Raw genomic sequence first — 17,201 nt, forward strand, 5'->3', positions numbered from 1 at the left:
CGCTCTCGGCTATATGCTCATTAGTGCGCACCACACGATGTCGGGAGCCGTGCGTGTTCTTCACTTGTGCGCCGAACTTTAGTTTGCAGGAACTTTTTGCAGAAATTTAGGTACAACAGGCAGACACTTATTTTCAATAAACGCACTATTTGAATCACACAACCTTGACTTTGGAGCTAAGTTTGTGATATTCCCCCACTGGTTTTGAAGCGAAAATCGATTCATTTCGTTCCGCGGAGAAGTTGATACTTTCTGAGGTTTTCTGTCAAGATTTCCAGCGGTAACGAGTAGTCACTGTCAAAGTCATTTATGATTGAAAAAAAAGCACTACATGGGTCACCCTGTACACATGCACATATGTATGTAACTGTTCGGTTTGTGGTGACTTTGGTTGCATGCACGAACGCCTAAAAGTACACATCTTGCGCCCTGTGAAAGGCTTAAAAAATATTCAATTTTATTCATCGTATTGCTTATGAATTATGAATTTCGCTGTGCTGTACGGAGATAGATATATGTATGTATGTATGTATGTATGCACGTGCATGTATGTGCGAATGTGCAAATGTCTTTCGAAATATAGTTTTATGCATATTAATTCTGCTTCAAAAGAATGTAAATTCAAAAGCAGGAGTTTGTGGGGTACTGCGCAGCAGCAACACCTTTGTTGATGGTGAATAGAACTCGGATTTGATGCTGTACATATTTAGTATATTTATACATAAGTGCTTGCACCCATACATGCATACATACATGTGTACGTTTGTTTTAGTCTTTATAGAATTTGTTCAACCATATTTGTGGAATTATAAATGACATAAACACGATTGAGTAACGGATTTTATGCGGAAATGAGACGCGTGAGCTGTATGAGAAATGATGCCTCCCTATTTGAATATCTTTTCATATAAGAAATAAATATTTAATGAAGTTTAGATATAATAAATGCACTAGAAAAGATCAAAGCCCGCTTGAGAGCGCATAAGGCGGATGTGCTTGTGCGTGCTGGGAGACTGATGATGGGAAGTGTTCAGAGCTTATTGGACCGACTCTAAAGATGGTCGTTGAATAATTTTTTTTGTTAATGAGAAAAAGAAGTTTTCGTTAAAATAAGAAGAGGTGGTAAGAAAATTTGATTGCAGTTTTTTAATTAGTACCTAATTTCATTACATTAAGTGGGGAGCCTGCTTTAGAGGCTTCAAAAAATCGATTTTTGTTTTTTTCATAAATGTCTTCCTAAACTATGCAAGAATGTGTCCTCAAAATTTCAGAATCAAATTCAAAATATTTTCGGAGTTACAGAAGAAATTGTGAGCAAGCGTCGAGCAGGTATACGAACGGCCGGATCGCTCGAAGTGCCCGCGCTCCGCCCCTCGATCTATTGCATGTATTGTACCTGACATCATTATTGCTCTACAGATAAATTATATCGCCACGACAAATGCCCAAAAGGCGTCGAAAGCTGGTGTGAGTGGCGTAAAGCTGAAGCGACAAACACCCTGGCTGCTTTTAAACATCCACCACGTCTAATTGACGAACATGTCGAGAAGCACATTCGTCCTGTGTACGAGGAATTATCTAAGGACGATCTGCTAACGTGGTGTTTAAGTGGACACACACAAAATGCGAACGAGTCGCTCAATTCCACTGTGCGGCGTATCGCAACGAAACACCTTAACTCAGGCTTTAAAATCATCGATATTGCTGCTCACATCGCTGGAGGAATATTCAATGAAGGCTACAGTGCAGTATTAAAAACCATGCAGTTACTTGATTTAAAAATTGGACAGTAATGCAACAATTTCGCCAAGGAAGTCGACAAGGAGCGCGTTACTCGACAAAACAGGCGCGATTCATTGTCAAGTAAGGAGGCCAGAACAGCCCGCAAACTCGAACGTCAGGGCGAAAACCAGTTTTTTGAAGTGACTGAAGGGCAATTCTATGGACCAGTAATCGCTGATTAGCATATTATTGCCGTAAGTTCAACAAAATTACGATTTTTTATATATTATATAAAAACGTTGACGCGCGATTTCTCGGTTTTTTATTTTTACAATTTTTCCTAATTGGCGGGAAAGATAGGGAAAAAGTTAAATTTCCTATCGAAACAAGATAACATTGATTGTATTCGGAATTAAATTCTCTTCTAGTTGAACCCAGAAAACCTTAAGAAAGTTATGAATAAAACCCACTTTTTAAACAATCTAAAGTGAATTGGTTTTTCCAAAAAAATGAATTTTTTTTTTAATTAGCAAAAAATTGTTGAATTTCTCACTTTTTGTGTAATTCTCTTGGTTTAACTAGAAGCTATACTATACTTAAATAAATTTTTTTTTGGATTTTTGGTTTCAGATGGAAATTGCGACCTGCATCTTTCCCGCCGCACGACACATGCACACTCGAGGCGCCTCGGCAAAATGCTTGTACCAGGCATAATATGACATATATTTCAATGAAAAAATTTGAAAAGACTGTTGAAATAATATATATAACATTAAAATCTGAAAAATTCGTTTCAATCGATTAATTCTTTCCTTCCCAAAAAAATCCACGAAAAAATCGATTTTTTGACGCCTCTAAAGCAGGCTCCCCCCTTAAATATAGGAACTGATATTGAACAAAAGATGAACCTCTGACTTACGTTATGTATTTCTGGATATGTATTCGGCTCATGCGTAAAGCCCGTATTGTTGTACGGAAGCGAAACATGGCTGGTGTCTAACACCATCAAACAGAGGCTACAATCTTTCGTCAACAAATGCCTTCGCACCATCTGCAGAATATTCTGGCCAACACCACCAGTAACGACGCACTGCGGAGATTAACGAATGAGGAACCCATCCTTCGGCAAACCAAATGCAGAAAGTGGCGACGGATAGGTAGGTAAAATGACAAGAGTAAGAGTTCAAGTAGCAATTACGTGCCGTTTTGATACCATAATGTGGACCATTACCTGTGCAAAGAAAAATATTTGGGAAGAGAAGACCTTCTACAGCCATGGTAGATGGCTGACGCCAGATAGCATCAAGAGAATGGCACTGGACTGGAATCCGCAAGGGAGCAGAGATCGCGGTCGACCAAAAAACACTTGGAGAGGGTCGATGTTGCGCGATCTAGCAGATGCCGACATCATATGGGACGGTGCAAAAAGAACAGCACAGAATCGTATATGATGGAAGAGTCTTGTCGAGGCCCTATGCTTCCGAGAGGAGTGAACATGAAAAAAACATGTTACAAGTAGAGCAATTGGTTTCTAAGGGTACTTGTTCAGCGCGCCCAATGAGACACGCCTCCTCAAAAGTGTCTGGGAAATATTTAATGCCGCAATATGCCTGGTCCCGATGGCAAAATATCTGCCCAATTGCCGAAATCTGCGGAAGCGTCATGCCGTTGGTTGATCCTTACCTATGCGAGCTGCATATCCAGTGACTATATACCAAGATTCTGGAGAGCCGTGAGGTTTGTCTGCATATCCACCGCAAACAGGAGCTTACATGCCTCCCCTATGGAGACCAATCAGGTCGTGCAGCCTTTCATCCTTCTTGCTAAAAACCCTAGAGAGACTCATTGACTTTCACCTAAGAAATGAAATTCTTTGGATACGTTTGTCGCACACCCAGGTATATCGGTAAAATATGCGCTGCATATAATTGTTAAAGATATAGAGGAGTCCCTACATCAGAAAGAGTTTGCAGTGGGTGCCTTCTTCGACGTGAGGACACTTTTATAACATCCCCTCGGAGGCACTCACTAGGTTAGCTTAGGCAATCACTAAGTCTCTGGACTGTTTTCACGAATAGACGAACTCAAACACACGCCTAGTCGAGGTCCAGCAGTTTGGCGATGCACATTGGTCACAAAACAATGGAGGCTATCGATAGCATATAACTCCAATAAGCTATTAGGAGAGGAACGTGGTCGCAGGTACCTAGTGTGTCTAAAAGGCATAACCACGGCTCCAATTTGATGAAATGCTTTTAGCAGTCTCAGGGTGGAATTAGCCGAGAGGGGAGAAATGTGAATGTTATAGGGTTAAAGGGAGCATGCCCCACATACCACTGATGTGACGGCACCTTAGATGATGTTTCTTGATAAACTAGGGGTCGAAGCCGACCTTACCAGATTAGAATGGCCGCAGCAGGCGGCGCCTCCATTCACTGGCAGGGCTACTCCGCAAGGCGGTGTTCTCTCACCATTTCTCTGGGTTGTCATTGTCAACTATTTGCTGAAAGAGCTGGTGTGAAGGGACCACAGGGTGATTGCTTGCGCGAATATCGTGCCACTAATTACTAGAAGAAAGTTTGTAGGTACTCCGTATGATTTGATGCAGTGCCAACAGCGCGCAGTTGCTAGTTACGCTGCAGAATGCGGCCTATCGGTGAATCCTCTCAGAACGGAGCTTGTCTTATTTACGAGGAACGTAAGTAGTTATTTCACTTAACTAGCAACTTTTCAAAAGCGGGAGTTGGAGACATGTCTTCGTGCGACATATATCTCGAAAGCGAAAGAACTGTATTTCATTACGCATACAAATGCCCAATCAGTTAGTCAGATTAGGCTCTTGTGATCCTCCCTTTGAACTCGTCGAACTCAACCTAGCCCTTGTGATATCAACCTGATAAGTTTCTTATCATGTAACTCTCCGTCATTTAGTGGAACTCCAGAGCACTTGGGAACCATGTCGTTTGGCTGTGTAAGGCATATGGCAACTCAACACTTGTCTGCATTCTCTACTCCCGGATTGTCTTAGGTAGGTAGCTTAGATGGGTACTCTTGCCAAGTGTGCACTACAAGTAGCACTAGAGTGCCTTTTTGACACCATAATTTAGATCACTAACTGCGAAAAACTGTAAAACTTAAATGAAGAAAACTCATCTACAGCCATCCATGTTGTTGATGTAGTGGAGCAGAGAAAAGGGAACAGTGAAGAACCTCAAGCGCTCAGCCGCCAAACCTGGTCATTTCCAAAGAAAGTGTTTACCAGTCTCTTTCTCGGCAGAATTCCCACAGCTTCTGCATGGTGGTTCGTACGGAAGCCCAATTTCATCTGCATGACTTCCGATCGACCAATGTCCGGGGAACACCACTATGAGTTTGGAAATTTCAGCTCTTTAAGTGGTCTGACTGACGTCGGTTCTGTCAACCCCTTCTTGACAGGCTCATCGGCAATTTAATTTCTCTCTTCGTTCCTATGATCTGGAACCCAGATAAGAAAAATGGGTTCCCTCCTAGAGGAGTTCATCAGAAGCGAGCTGCATTATGGCGACGGCAGAGCCTTGAACGCAGCCTGACTATCGGAAAAGATATTTAAGTTTCCCTCCCAACAGCGATCTGTAAGCATTCTGTATGGCTGCGTGATCGCGAAGACTTCTGCTTGAAAAAAAAAACGACTAGGCAGTTTAAAGAAGACTCGGAAGTTTAAAGGATACTGAAATATTGACTGATTTAGAGAAAACCTCCGCTCGAACTTCAGCTTCCATTTTGGATTCGTCGGTGAAAATATAGGTACGTATATCCGTGCAGACTCTTCCCTCCTTCCAATTCAGTATCCTTGGAAAGATAGCTTTAGCACAACCCTCAACGCTCAGTTTGGGTATGGAGAGATCTGTACGAAGTGCAGAGAAGGAAGGAAAAATCTTTCTCAAAATGCTACCATGTCCTACAGGAAATTACCTCCAGAGGCCAACCTCCTTCAACCTAATAGCACTTTGAGCGGCAATGGGTTGAATTTGAAGATCAACGGAAAGTAAGTGCAGAATGACGTTACGGGCGGCATTGAAGTACTTTATTTACGCTGAAGTGGCCAGGCCCGTATCCCAATACGGTCATTCTAAGAAAAAGACAACCACTCTCATGCTACAAAAGGTATAGAGAATGGCAATAGTTTTCATCAGCGAACAACGTTTACTGCTACAATGAAGAAATAGTCTTCAAGAAATAGTAAACATCCTACTCTAAGGCAAGAAGTGCTAAGAAACTGTCAAACCCAATAGCTCCATACGGTTACACATGAATGGTTCCAAGCTAAAGAACTAAGTTGGCGGAGGCGAAAGCCTCTTGGAATACCAATGCTATTCCGCTTACCTTAGCTTTGTTGGGGTTTTCTAACCGAGTTAGCGATAAAACAAGAAACTTTAGACACAGAAACTGAACTGCTTCCTAATCTTGTTGGCACTTCGTTTTTCATGTGGTATAGATCCAGTAATACAGTAACATACCAGTTAAAGAGAAGGCAGTCGAGTTTGCAAGAAATCATACTTCCACATCATTTTCAATGGCCTGTAAGAGGTGAAGCATCTCCGAAGAGGTTAGCTTCCGAACATCTGCGGATCTCCTTTGGTTTTCGGCTTCCCGACTACTATTGTGTCTTTCTTTATTGCCTATAAAAGCCTTGACATTCGTACAGTGTGATGTGTTACCTGGAGATGATATCTCCATTTTCATTGATAGCCAGCCGGCGATAAAATCCCTCATAAGGTAATCAACAATCTTCAAGGTAGCCATGAAATGCCGCACATCTCTTAACGAGATGTCTGGGTCACTTCACTTAAAGGTAGCATGGATTCCTGGGCATTATGATATTGAGGGTAACTGAAGGGCCGATGCCCTAGCGAGACTTGACACCAAGGGAACTGATGAGTGCACACACAACGACATAGGCATATCCTTACAGACTCGTAGGCTACTTCTCCTTGAGAAAATTGTAAGAGCAGCGAACAAAATATGGCGTAATGAAACCACTTCTAGAATCGCTCGACAATTGTGACCGACTTTCGATACTTAACGCACAGATTCTCTGCTAAGTCAAAATAAGCATAGTTTTTCCACTCTGATTTCTGTTACAACGGAGCACTGCCTATTAAGGCAGACACGGCCAGATGATCATGCAAACACATGACTTCTGCAGAAGCTGTATGAATAAGGAAGAGGAAGAGACAATCTCGCACTTCCTGTGACATTGCATTGCTCCTATCTAGACGTATATTTACTATTTAAGATAGACGTTTTTTTTAGTGAGTTGGAAGGTCTGTGTACTGTGGAAGTCAGAGAGCTTCTGGAAAGTACAGACTGGCTTGGGTAAGCGTCTAAGCAACTATAGGCTCAAAGTACCCAATTAATCCATGCAAACAAAAAAAAAGAGGAAAAGTTTAATGAAAGTTTCTAATTAATTATTAACTAAACCTTTTACCCCACATAATTCTGATATAAAATCGAAGATATGAAAATCTATCAAATCGAAATGTTTGGCCAATTTCAGTTTATTTCTTCACTACGCGGAAACCACAAAATTTTTGGGGAATGGGAAATTGGCAAAAAAGTTGAAAATAAATTAAATAAGCTTTCAACTTTTCAAAAGGCAATCAAAGGATCTAGAAAAGTAGCACAAAAGTTAGCAGCAAATGATGAAAAAAGAAGAATGAACAATAAATAGCAATTATAAAAAGAATTTCCAGTAAATCAGCAAACTGCCAAATTCAGTAAATATTAAGTGCTACAAGTTTTAATTCCTTTTAATTCAAAATACACATCTCGATATATTAATAGGATTTCCAAATTCTAGGCAAGTACAGAAACAACAAACGTAACAAGCAGTAACAACTAAGGGAACAAGAACAACAATGTAACTGTAATATCTGTGTAGTTTAGTAAAAGTAGTAGTGGTATTTTATATTCTGAGTAGGAGGATTAAAGGAGGAACTTTTTAATATGTACACCAACAACAAGAAACAAAATCGAAAATAAACTGAAAAATAAAATCAAAAAAATGGAATGAAACCACAAACTTACGGAAATCCATTTGTTCATCTTCCAACTGCCTTATCACAGCCGCATGACTTTGGCGTAGCAATAGTTCCTCCTCGATCGAATCATCGTAAGCGGAAGTCGAAGTGGGTGTGGCAATGATGGCCTCCTTTGACGCGGACGCGCACGTTGGCGGCAACACAGACAGCTGCGATTGTTTCCTTTGGCCGAAACGTGCAAAAACTTTCACTCGACTGCCGCGCCGACTTTTCAACGTACCACTCCCTCCACCACCACCACCACCTGCGCCATTAGTTGGCGTTTGAGGGTCGTGTGTTGTGGTGTGGTTTGTTTGCGTATTACCCATTCTCTTGGCTGGTGGAGATGTTGCGCTTGAGCGAGTCTACAATTTTGTGCGTGCAATTGGAAGAGAAGAAAATCAAAAAGAATTTAAGTCAATTACAACATTGCTTAATCGCATTAATTTTCTACTTAAGTTCGAAGTTAAGTGATATCGGAAGGAGTTTCGTAAATGCGTTATTGTTTAATGAAAGATTCTTATGTATTTTAATTCGCGTATTGCTCGCATTGGCTCAGCTCATAAAATAAGTTCGAAATACCTGATTTTGAGCAGATAATTTAAGTCTTAGAGTGTAAATATTTTATTTTATTGCTTCAATTAGGAATTTTTGTATATATTTTCAAACTCATAACTGCGGAATTTTGGTAAAAGTTTCGAGAAAAGAGTTGTTTTTGCTTTTGCACTTATTTTGTTTGATTTGAAAAAAAAATTACTGCTAAAAGTTGGATTTTATTTTTTTAATCAAACAATGACCGTTAAAAGGTGACTTTGGTTTTTTCTGATACAAATCTAATTTTAGTAAAAAGGTATTTTTAAAAGTCCGCCATTTTATTATTTTTCAAAAAAATTTCCCATTGCAGCAGCTGCCAGAATGACAAGCCTACAGAATAAAAATCAGTTTAACTTTTTCGTGAAGGGCCAAAATCCTGTTGACAAGCCACCCATGAGGCTTACTTTGGTTCCACACTGGTACAAAAAATACGCCAAAAAAAAAAAAAATGTTTTTGTATAGGTACTACTTGATGTCAATAATAACATACTATAAAATCAAAATGATCGCATTTTATTTTCATAAAAAAATTTCTAAAAAATATCTATAAAAAAATGAGTATTTGGCCAGACTACTACTTTAATATTTAGATTTAAAAAATATAAAACTTGATGAGTCATTCTGACCCAAAGGTTAGTTTTCTTCTTCTTTTTCTTGATTAACGCGATTATCGCTTAAGCGATTTTTGCAAGTTTAGAAAAGTGGGCCAGTTGTTTCCTTCCCATGCTAACCGGCGCCAAGTGGACACACAAGTAAAGCTAAGTCCTTCTCCACCTGATCTGCTCAAGGACTTTCCTTCTCCTCTGCTAACACCAGCTGGTACCGCATCAAATACTTTCAGAGCCGGACGACATGACCCAGCTAACGTAACCGCTGAGAGCCGATGGCTACGCTGGGTCGCTGCGCTATGTCTAAGGCGTCGCAAAGCTCAAAAGGCTCATCGTTTCATCGCCTGCGATACTCGTCATCGCTAAGATGTAAAGGACCATAAAATCTTCGCAGATTATTTCTCTCAAACAATCCAAGTGACACCTCATCGGATGTTGTCATCGTCCAAACTTCTGCGCCATACGTTAGAGCGGGCATGATGAGAGCCTTATAAAATACTACGTTTTGTTCGTCGAGAGAGGACTTTACATCCAGAGTTATTTGGGTGCCTGGACATTGTGGTATTACAGGGAATGAGTTATCTGATAAATTGGCTAATGAAGGCTCTGCAAGTATGTCACTAGACCCTGAACTCTGAACAGGAAAATAGCGACCTCTCTTCTAAAACTGAGCAGAAAGCACCTGAGAGTACTGGTGAGTGTAATCACAGGGCACAACGTCTGCCATGGAGGTCGTAGACTGCCCGATATGCCTATCCTGTCTTGAGAATGACGACACTGCAGAGCATTTTCTCTGTAGCTGTCCTGCATTTTCCAGAATCAGACTTAGGATATTGGGTAGCGATACATTGAGTATGGACAGAGTTAATACTCTTGCTCTTCCGGATCTCTTAAGAGTCATCAATGAATCCAAGAGATTTGTGGAGGAGTGACCTCAATCTAATTTATCCGTCTTACCACCCACTTTTTATCTTTCCTATCACTATTTTTTCTACTGAAATCTATCCGGTTGTAGTACAATGGTCTCCTGACTGAGTGCTTGGACTTGTCCAACCCCCCACATATCTAAACTAGTCCACAGTAGCACTTGTTGGCAAGAGAGAGAGAGAGAAAGAGAGAGAGAGAGAAAGAAAGAGAGAGAGAGAAAGGGAAAGAGGAAGAGAGAGAGAGAGAGAGAAAGCGTGTTTCTACCCTTCTTTTCTCTAACACCTGACAAACACCCATACCTGCCTCATCTTCCTCAGAGCGATGAGGTGATGGGCAATTTCGACCCCATAATCGTAATCCGCCCACAAAAATACATTTGTCACAGAAGGATCTGAAAGCGCCAAATCCTCAAACCCAGTATGTCCCGAATGACAGAAAACAACTAAGAGTTGCCCCAACCCAAAAATGTTTTTTTCCACAACGCGAGGTCCTTTTTCAACAGAAGCTATAGGAAAATAATCAAGAAATCGATAAAACAATGTTTTATCCAAGTATCACAATTTATACAGGATAGTTGAGCACATGAATATATGTGCCTTTGCATCACCTGTCGTTTTTTAAAGTATTTTTCCATGTTTTTGGTGGTCTGCCTGGTCCTCTTTTTAACTCCTCAATCTGCAACACTTGCCGCACTGCCTGGCCCTCTGGTCTTCTCATAACATTGCCGTACCAGTACCAATCTGTAGAATTTACTCAACAAGTTTAAAAAATCATTGACGGGGACCCTTCGAAATCAACGAGGGCCCTTGCGGGGGAACTTAATATTACTGAGAATTTCATTCGTCGATTTGTCCACGAAGATTTCCGGCCTAAGTCCTACATTATGTGCAGAAGATAGTTTGTGTTAGAGCAAACACGAGAACAGCGAGTTAACCGATCAAAACCCTATCTAAACAAAATTAAACGCACTGAAGCGCCGAGATGTCGTGGTTTTTTGTGTCAAAAACATTTTGATAAAGACCAAAAGACAAACCGCAGAAATGACTGTCGGCTAAGATCCAATCCTAAAGAGGTTCCTGTTGTCATGCACACGAAGTTTCCGGCCACAGCTATGGTTTTACGCGTTGTGAGCAACAAAGGACATGCCATGCCACCGCACTTCTGCATAAATAGAGGTTCTAGAGATTTGTTTTTGTTTGATGGGTGAGGTCGAGTTCAAAATGCCTTCGCACTTACAGCGACAACTGCACTGAGTAGTGTAGCCACTAAAACAATTCCTCCTCTCCTTCTGGGACTATTTTCTGCATTACTTCGGAAAGGTTCTAGAGACTGTAGTGATTGAATTCATAGTATACGCGGTGACAGCTCATACATCTTTCAGCAAGACTCTGCTCCTTCACACAAAGCGATGGCGACACAAGATTGGATGGCTGAAAATTTCCATGATCACTTAACATCGAACTTATGGCCGCCTAAGAGCCCACACCTTAATCCCCTGGATTGCTACGTGTGGAACGTAGTTGAGCGTGAAAATAACAAGCGCCCTCATTACAGCATTTCTTCTCTGAAGGCCGTTACGGTCAATATGAATACGAATCAGTTGATTCGGACGTCGTTTCCAGACCCAGATCGAGAAGGTTATTGTTGCTAACGGAAATTTTATTGAACGATTTTATAGATATATAATAACTTAACTAATACTAAGTTAATACCAATATAGATATTTCTATTTTTCCTTGAGTTACATATATAAGTGCACAAGGCTTAAAAAATTCAAGCTCCGAACGGCAGATGGTTTTTATGAAAAATGTTCAGAGTGGGCATCGAGCCTCAAGCCAACGAAATGGTATTCACTGACAAGAACACTCAGCTATGGTGACATAACGATCTAAGACGAGCGGAGTTTCGTAAGCGTCAACAAGCCCCGAGGGTTTAGATTAGACTAGATTTGTGGGGGGTTGGACAATAGACCGGAGTGAAATACGTAAATTTTTTCAAATCATATCGTAATAGCAGGGAAAAGTTGCTACATATCAATACAAATTCAGGAAAAAAAAGAAATTTCAAATCGGTTAATATCTTCCGTTCGCGCATTGCATTTAAAATTTACAAATTTTATAATAAATTGAACAAATATTCGAAAAATTGTAAGAGGTGGAAATGATGTTAGATAAAGTTCATTTTTTGTAGACTATTACAACATCAGGTATAGTTTGAAAAGAAAAACGCCTACCGCTCTATCAAAGCCCCTACAGCCCCTGAAAAGAAGTGGAAAATGTCATTTTTTGTATAAATTTACGTAATTGCGGGTGGTTAGTTTCTTTATTTTAATTTTTGTATAAGTCTTCTTGAGTATATAAGTAGAATAAATTATTCCCCTCTTAGCGCGCCCACTGACCACACTATCTTAAAGAAGTTTTGTACAGCTCTTGGCCCGCCCTTTTTGGACGACTCAGAACTCACCGCGTGAAGGTGACTGTACGACGAGTTCCACCCACTCCCTTCCCAACCAACCAACCAAAGATGAAAAATTATTTATTCGGGAGTGGCAAAGTCTGCTTTAGTGTCAAATTGAGGCATAACTGTACGAGAAGTGAGTGCTGCTCTTATAAACCCATCACGTCTCTCGTTCCCATACACTTTTGAGGACACTTGAGTTACTAGTTTTACGCAACGCTCCACAGCTTGCGTATGGCATGGAATATTTGTTAAATCTATGGTTAATTTAGGTTTTTCTTTATCAGAAATTAATTGCAAGATATCTTCAGAAGAAAGGCTGTCTAAAATTGGAGGGCAGGTAAGTTTCATTTCAGACCAATTAATTAACTCAAAATATTCATTTGCTACAAAGTTCAGTTTAGGAACCAAAAAGTTTCTAATATTTTTGTCTTTTGAAGGGATTTCTTTTATTTTCAGAACTCGCCTCAATGCAAGATCGCGGACATGCTCTCTGTCATCTACCACCATCGAGAGAAGAATGTTTTCTGGATGGGCAAAAAAGGAATTTGTTTGAATAACCTTATGAACTACTGCCTGGACTTCTGAAGATACATTCTTTTTTTAATACATTCTAAAATATGTTTAGGTCCGTCAACTATTGACGAATTTGTTTTGATTTCGAACCATAGAGGTGCGTATACAGTCAAAATGTATTTTACAATTTGAATGAGATTTTTAGATGGCTCCTGCAAAGAAATGTATAATCGTAGGAACCTGTTTGCAATTGTCAACCAACGAGAGTGTGATATTGGTCCCGGATCTCGATTTGCTAGATCTGGGGAGCAAAAACCAGCATCAATAGCAATGGCAATGTCATGTAAGTATTTCTGATCTTTACTTAAGCTTATTGCGTCAAGCGTTCGTGGAAGAGAGCATTCGATCCTCTGAAAAGCAACGATGGACAAAGATTCACATTTAGCCCACTGTTTGCCAAGAAGCCCACTGAAAGACTGAGGTCCTGTTGTTTTACCATCAAGTATTTCAACTAGATGCCTCAGAGGTAATTCATTAAAATGGAGGAGACAGATAGCCCCTTGTACTGGTCTTTTTAAACGCGTTTCAATGAATTTTATTGCACCATTCTTCCACCCAGTATTTGTTGACGTACCATCACATCCAATCACTACAACATTAGATTTATTTATACCATTTTCTTCAAAATAATTTACAATGCTGTATGCTGTGTCCTTTCCACTTTTTGAAGTAGGTACTAAATGACAAAGGTACTTTGAGCCTGGTTCTGCTATTACTGAAATGTGCTCTTCTTTTTTTATAGATTGATAACGTTTGTTTCCTTTTTCAACTAAAACTAAAGTGTCATCCATCCTGCCATCAAAATACACACACATCGGATCGTTTAATTGCTCTATTGCATTCCCCGATTCGATAAGTTTTAGTCTACATTTTTCTTTTTCTCTTCTCATTTTGTTTCGATCAACAACAAAAGAAGTATCTTTGCCCGTTATAAGACCAACGTCTTTAAATGCACTAGACACAATAGCTGCTGCTGCTCTATCAGATACTCCAAAACGATCACTTGTTAAGGCCGTTGCTGGAAGTGATAAGCGCATCTGTGCATTTTTTGAACTTGCTGACTGAGAGGAAATAGAGCGTGGGGTCTGAAAATCGGGATCATTCTTATCATTGTCAACTTCAGGAGTTATCTCTGTTTCAGAATCAATACTACTACAAGAAGGTCCAGGTAAGTTGGTCTGACTTAAGTGACGAGCTTTTCTCTGCAATTTTAATGTAAGCTTTTGAGTTTCTTTGGTATCTACTGTCGCAATCTTTCCTTGTCCGAGATATCTTTGAGCATATAGAAATTTGATTTCTAATGGCGGTATCTTTCTATCTTTAGGGCATGTGCAGTTGATAGTTACCGGCCTGGGACAAATACACTTGTCAAAGCTTCTTTGACAAAAGCAATTGAGTGTCATCTCGCACTTGCAGGACGAAATGTCAAATAATGTACTTGAAGATTGTTCAATAAAATCATTGTACTTCTTTTGTTTCTCAGGTGTGTCTTTGTCCCTTGAATAAGATTTACGAAGAGTGTAGTATCGATCATGTAGATGTTTAATCTTTTGTACAACTCTTGTGTGGGAAACTATTGGAATCGAAGCCTTGGAATAAAGGGACTCAGTCTGATGAGCTACAGTATCTGCTACAACTGTGAAGCTTAACTTCTGACCAGAACTGGCAGCAGAAGATTCTACTGACATTTTGTACCTCACTTCTTGCCAACATTGTATAATGTCGGTATTAGTGGGAAGGACCGATGACAGCAGTGGTTTAGGTGCACCAAAAAATGGGCAGTGTATGTCCTTACGAGTAAGAGACATGAATAAAATGTTTCAAGAGATTTAATGTTAAGTAATTGGGCCGCCGTAGCCGAATGGGTTGGTGCGTGATCACTATTCGGAATTCACTGAGAGGTCGTTGGTTCGAATCTCGGTGAAAGCAAAATTAATAAAAACATTTTTCTAATAGCGGTCGCCCCTCGGCAGGCAATGGCAAACCTCCGAGTGTATTTCTGCCATGAAAAAGCTCCTCATAAAAATATCTGCCGTTCGGAGTCGGCTTGAAACTGTAGGTCCTTCCATTTGTGGAACAACATCAAGACGCACACCACAAATAGGAGGAGGAGCTCGGCCAAACACGTAACAGAAGTGTACGCGCCAATGATTTATTTTTTTTTTTTTTAATTGTGTAAACTATGTAATTCAAAAGAACATCGAACAGAATTTTTTTTGACCAAACAGCGCTGTTCGACAAGAGTGTAAGCAGAACTGGTAATGACCAGAGAGTACTAGCTCTTCCGTGCACTTCGTTTATCGGTATGCCAGAATCAAAAGCAAAATGAAAAGAAAGACGATGGAATACAAGTAACCAAGTGGAAGACGATCTAAAGCACAGACGTGTTGTAGTAGCCGTAAGCCGCTTTCACGCAAGCCTCATTTGGCATAGGCTTCCTTAGTAGATTTGGTGTAAAATTGGTAAAAGTTAATCGCTCAGAACCACAGAAATGGATAGATTAGTAAATTAAAAATCTACTACTCAATGCTGAAAGTGCTATGTATAAAAAGGGAGCTCGATCTTTAATCATTTACAACTTCTACAAGTTTTCGTAAATCAGCTAGATTTGGGATAAAATTTGTAAATTTTAAATGCAATGCGCGAACGGAAGATATTAACCGATTTGAAATTTCTTTTTTTTCCTAAATTTGTATTGATACGTAGCAACTTTTCCCTGCTATTACGATATGATTTGAAAAAATTTACGTATTTCACTCCGGTCTATTGGACAAGTCCAAGCACTCAGCCAAGAAGACCGTTGTACAACATCCGGATAGATTACAGTAGAAAGAATAGAGAAACAGCATAGATATTAAATGGACGGTAAGACGGAAAAATTGATTTGAGGTCATTCTTCCGCCAATCTCTTGCATTCATTGATGAATCTTAAGAGGTCCGGAAGAGGAATAGTGGAAAATTTATCCATGCACTCCAATAGCTTAAGCCTGATTCTAGAAAACACCGAACCGCTACAGAGAAAGTTCTTTGCAGCTCTCCTCATTCTCACGACAGGATAGGCATACTAGGTCGTCAATGATTCCCATGGTAGCCATATGCTGACCACAGGCATTGTGCCCACCAGTACTCTCAGGTCCTTTCTAATAAGTTTTAAGAGAAAGGTTGCTAATTTCCTGTTTGCTTCTTTCACACAGCACCTGACTACTCTGCAGGAGTCCAACTCAGCCCAACGCCTTCCATGGGTAGACCTCATGAAATCGTCAATTCATAGTTCAATTGATCCAGAAAAGGGTTCAGGGTCTAGTGGCATGCTGGCAGAGCCTTCATTAGCCAGTTTGCCAGCCAACTCGCCCCTTGCAATACCATATTGTCCAGGCACCCAAATAAGACTAACTTTGTTGTGTTTTGCAATACTGTTCAGTATGGTCTTACATTCAACGAAAAACTTCGAAAAGCAGCATGGGTTAGCAAGGCTCTCAGTGCAGCTTGCCTGCCACAACAAATTCCAATACTGCTACCCCGCCACTTTTTCTCAATTAGCCAGTACGCCACATTCAAGATGGCATAGACTTCCGTTAAGAATACCGTAGCCGTTTGTCATGTAGCGTAGAAGTACTTAGTGTCTTCATCTAAGTTCCATACAAATCCGCTAAAATCACTGATTTTGGATCCGTCCGTGTAGAGAGTGTGCTGAAATCCTGTTAAAAGGTTCTCTGGACTTAACCATTGATCTCTATCTGGTATCAGAATATTGTACATAATTCCTACCGAAGCTAACATAAGGCACCCAACTGTCCGCTGGCATCAGTGTGCCGGGCTCCGACAACTGGTGGCATATCTGACAGTGGCCAGTGTTCTCTTCGTTTTCCCAGACTCCGTTTAGCTTGAGTCTGTACGCCGCCTATATCGCTTCCTTCCGAATTTGAAGATCTGGAGGCTGCAATTTCCGAATGATATTAAGGGCATCATCGACCGATGTTGTACTCATAGCACCTGTGATATCCAAGCACACGCTTTTCTGTAGCCTGTTTAGGGGTTTTACTCTACAATTAACCATAGTAGACCTCCGCCGGTCCATAGAGGCGTATGTAATAATGGGTCTAATCAGGGTGATATACAACCAGTGTACTATCGCCGGTCTTAGACACAATGCTTTGCCAAAGGTTCTCTTACACTGCCAGAAGACTTTTAGTGCTCGAGAGACCTTCTGCTCGACGTGCGTTTTCCAGTTCAGCTTACTATCTAGGATTACCTCTAA

At 40.4% G+C, this 17,201-nt stretch overlaps 1 protein-coding gene across 6 annotated transcripts in view; it reads right to left on the reverse strand.

Moving 5' to 3' along the window:
- Positions 1-17,201, reverse strand: part of LOC129246841 (protein cappuccino) — a 173,226-nt gene that overhangs the window by 94,238 nt on the left and 61,787 nt on the right. For all 6 annotated transcript variants that reach the window (XM_054885500.1, XM_054885499.1, XM_054885498.1 and 3 more), the window contains exon 2: positions 7,789-8,146. In XM_054885500.1, coding sequence (XP_054741475.1) covers positions 7,789-8,146 — 358 coding nt within the window. The remainder of the gene's footprint in view (positions 1-7,788; positions 8,147-17,201) is intronic.

The sequence above is a fragment of the Anastrepha obliqua genome, chromosome 5 (genome assembly GCF_027943255.1).
Source record: "Anastrepha obliqua isolate idAnaObli1 chromosome 5, idAnaObli1_1.0, whole genome shotgun sequence".
Classification (NCBI taxonomy): domain Eukaryota; kingdom Metazoa; phylum Arthropoda; class Insecta; order Diptera; family Tephritidae; genus Anastrepha; species Anastrepha obliqua.